At 44.8% G+C, this 2,916-nt stretch overlaps 1 protein-coding gene across 1 annotated transcript; it reads left to right on the top strand.

Annotated features, from left to right (window-relative positions):
- The first annotated feature begins 413 nt into the window (after nt 1–413).
- drd1b (dopamine receptor D1b) lies at nt 414–2,089 on the top strand. The gene has a single exon (XM_031754584.2). It carries the CDS (start codon nt 414–416, stop codon nt 1,803–1,805), a length of 1,392 nt encoding a protein of 463 aa, XP_031610444.1. The 3' UTR covers nt 1,806–2,089.
- Nucleotides 2,090–2,916: the final 827 nt, after the last annotated feature.

Below are 2,916 nucleotides of genomic sequence, written 5' to 3'. Positions count from 1 at the left end.
TTGCTGCTTTACTCATTTTTAGGACTCAATTTGCGATTGAAAAAAAAGAAAACAATTGCAAATTGCTGGAATATTCTTCTTCCTCTGCAAACTAGAATGTCTGCTGTCTGTGCTGCTGCTGCAGGAATTTATGAACCAGAGATTTTTAAGGGGAACATTCCTGAAGAGAGAATTTTGAAATATTTATAGCATCCCTCGTGCAAGAATGGTGGTTGTGACAAGGAGCCTATTGATGACCCAGTCAGTGAGAGAGCTGGTGCCAAGACAATTTACCTCTCCACCAGCTACGCTCTCCGTCTGAGAGTCTTCCTCGGAGGAGCACAGCTGCTGCAGGCTGGGGATGTGATGGGGTGACTGCTGACATCCCCCTCACCCATCCCCTCTCTCTCTTTATTAAAACTGTAGCATAAACAATGGATCAGAATTTCTCAACGGTTCGAGATGGAAAGCAGCTTACGCCGGAGAGAGACTCCTCGAAACGTGTTCTGACAGGATGCTTTCTCTCCCTGCTCATCTTCACCACACTGCTAGGCAACACCCTGGTGTGCGCTGCCGTCACCAAGTTCCGACACCTGAGGTCAAAGGTCACCAATTTCTTTGTCATCTCGCTGGCCATCTCTGACCTCCTGGTAGCTATTTTGGTAATGCCATGGAAGGCAGCGACAGAGATTGTGGGGTTTTGGCCATTTGGTGCATTCTGCAACGTGTGGGTGGCATTTGACATAATGTGCTCCACTGCCTCCATCTTGAACTTGTGTGTGATTAGTGTCGATCGTTACTGGGCCATCTCAAGCCCATTCCGCTATGAACGCAAGATGACCCCTAAAGTAGCGTGTCTGATGATCAGTGTGGCATGGACCTTGTCCGTCCTCATCTCCTTCATTCCTGTTCAGCTTAACTGGCACAAAGCTCAGACCACCAGCTATGTGGAGCTAAATGGAACCTACCCTGATGATCTGCCCCCTGACAACTGTGACTTCAGTCTTAACAGGACCTACGCCATCTCCTCCTCTCTTATCAGCTTCTACATCCCCGTGGCAATTATGATCGTCACCTACACCCGGATCTACCGCATCGCCCAGACACAGATAAGGAGAATATCTGCTTTGGAGCGAGCAGCAGAGAGTGCCAAAAACCGACACAGCAGCATGGGAAACAGTTCAAACATGGACAGTGAGAGCTCATTTAAAATGTCATTCAAAAGAGAAACCAAAGTCTTAAAGACGCTCTCGGTCATTATGGGTGTGTTTGTGTGCTGCTGGTTGCCCTTCTTCATCCTAAACTGCATGGTTCCATTCTGTGAAACACACATGCCAGATGGATCCACAGAATTCCCCTGCATCAGCTCCACCACCTTTGATGTGTTTGTGTGGTTTGGCTGGGCAAACTCTTCGCTCAACCCAATCATCTATGCCTTCAATGCCGACTTCCGCAAGGCCTTCTCCATCCTCCTGGGTTGCCATCGGCTGTGCCCGGGGAGCAACGCCATTGAGATCGTCAGTATTAACAACAATATGGGTGCTCCTCCCTCGAACCCCAACTGTCAGTATGAGCCCAAGAGCCACATCCCAAAGGAGGGCAACAGCTCAGCAAGCTATGTGATTCCTCACAGCATCCTGTGTCAGGAGGAGGAATTACAGAAGAAAGACGGAAGTGGAGGGGAGGTCGAGGTGGGCGTGGCAAACAACACCCTTGAGAAACACTCACCGGCCATCTCTGGGAATTTAGACAGCGATGCTGAAGTCACACTGGAAAAGATCAACCCCATAACACAGAACGGACAGCATAAAGCCGTGACATGTTGAGAAAAAGCAAAGGTGCATTGAAATTCAGCGAGGCATGCACGTATGCACAAAGGCAAGAAACGATTACACAGGAGGACAGCAAAAACAAACGGCAGAGACACATGTCTATAGGAACAAGAAACCAGTGAGTGTGTTATACAAGACCTTAAGACTGTCAAAAAAAAAACCTACATGGAAAACTTACAGAATGTTTTAAAGTACAGGCACTTTATCCTGGATATAACTATCTGCAAAATATATTCAGCATTTATTGATGACATTGACACATTTGATGATAAATGTTGATAATGTGAATATTAACAGCAGAATACTACCTATGGGCACATGTATACATTTTTTTTAGTCTTTGCAAAAATGTATACATCTGCATGTGTATACTGTACAGTGATGACACTATTCTGGAGGGATTCAAACACAGTATATACAGTGGGACAAAATATAGTATTAGTAAAATATCTTGTAGGTAGGTGCTTTGTATGTGTTTCATGAAAGAGCAAACAAAGTGGGTAAATTGTTTTTGCTACAGTATTGTTAGTCGTCTATTGCAGTTTTTTTTTTCTTTAGCACATTTCTAATGACAGCAAAAGCAAAATAGCTATATTCCAGTGGCAGTTTATTTGAGGTAAGAACAAAAAATACTGATACCAAAGTAACACTGTTCTGATTACAACTAAAACCAACAGCAGAGTTTGATGCCGTAAGCCAAATTGTCAAAAATGTTATTCTTAACCCATCCTCCCACCTCCGCACCACCCACTGTTATTCAAAAGAGGTGTACTTGAGAGAGAAAGAGACGAGGAAATGAAGAAAGTTCCTGCCTTTTTATTTGTATGCTGATCTTTCTTCAGCCAGCTGGGACTGACCTGAAGTTTCTTCCATTTTTACTCCTTACTCCTTGTTTTCATTGGCTTTGTCTTCCGTCAGCCATTCTTCAGTGAAACCTCTTTGGAGTTTCCTCTCCCCTTCCTCCTTTCACGCTGCCCTTATTTCTTGAGTAATGCCAAGCGCCTCTCTTCTCCCTGTTAGCTTAGTCCTTCACACCTGCACCATATCTTCTTTTAATTTCATTCTGTCTGCACCATTGTCTTTGGCAGCCCTCCATTTTAACCCC

Source organism: Oreochromis aureus, linkage group 10 (assembly GCF_013358895.1).
Source record: "Oreochromis aureus strain Israel breed Guangdong linkage group 10, ZZ_aureus, whole genome shotgun sequence".
In the NCBI taxonomy this organism is placed as follows: Eukaryota; Metazoa; Chordata; class Actinopteri; order Cichliformes; family Cichlidae; genus Oreochromis; species Oreochromis aureus.
The sequence above is the reverse complement of the archived record's forward strand: the minus strand, read 5'-3'. Positions and strand labels throughout refer to the sequence as shown.

What these genes read in the sequence shown, in the direction of transcription:
- drd1b (XM_031754584.2), top strand. Translation starts at nt 414, where the DNA reads ATGGATCAGAATTTCTCAACGGTTCGAGATGGAAAGCAGCTTACGCCG.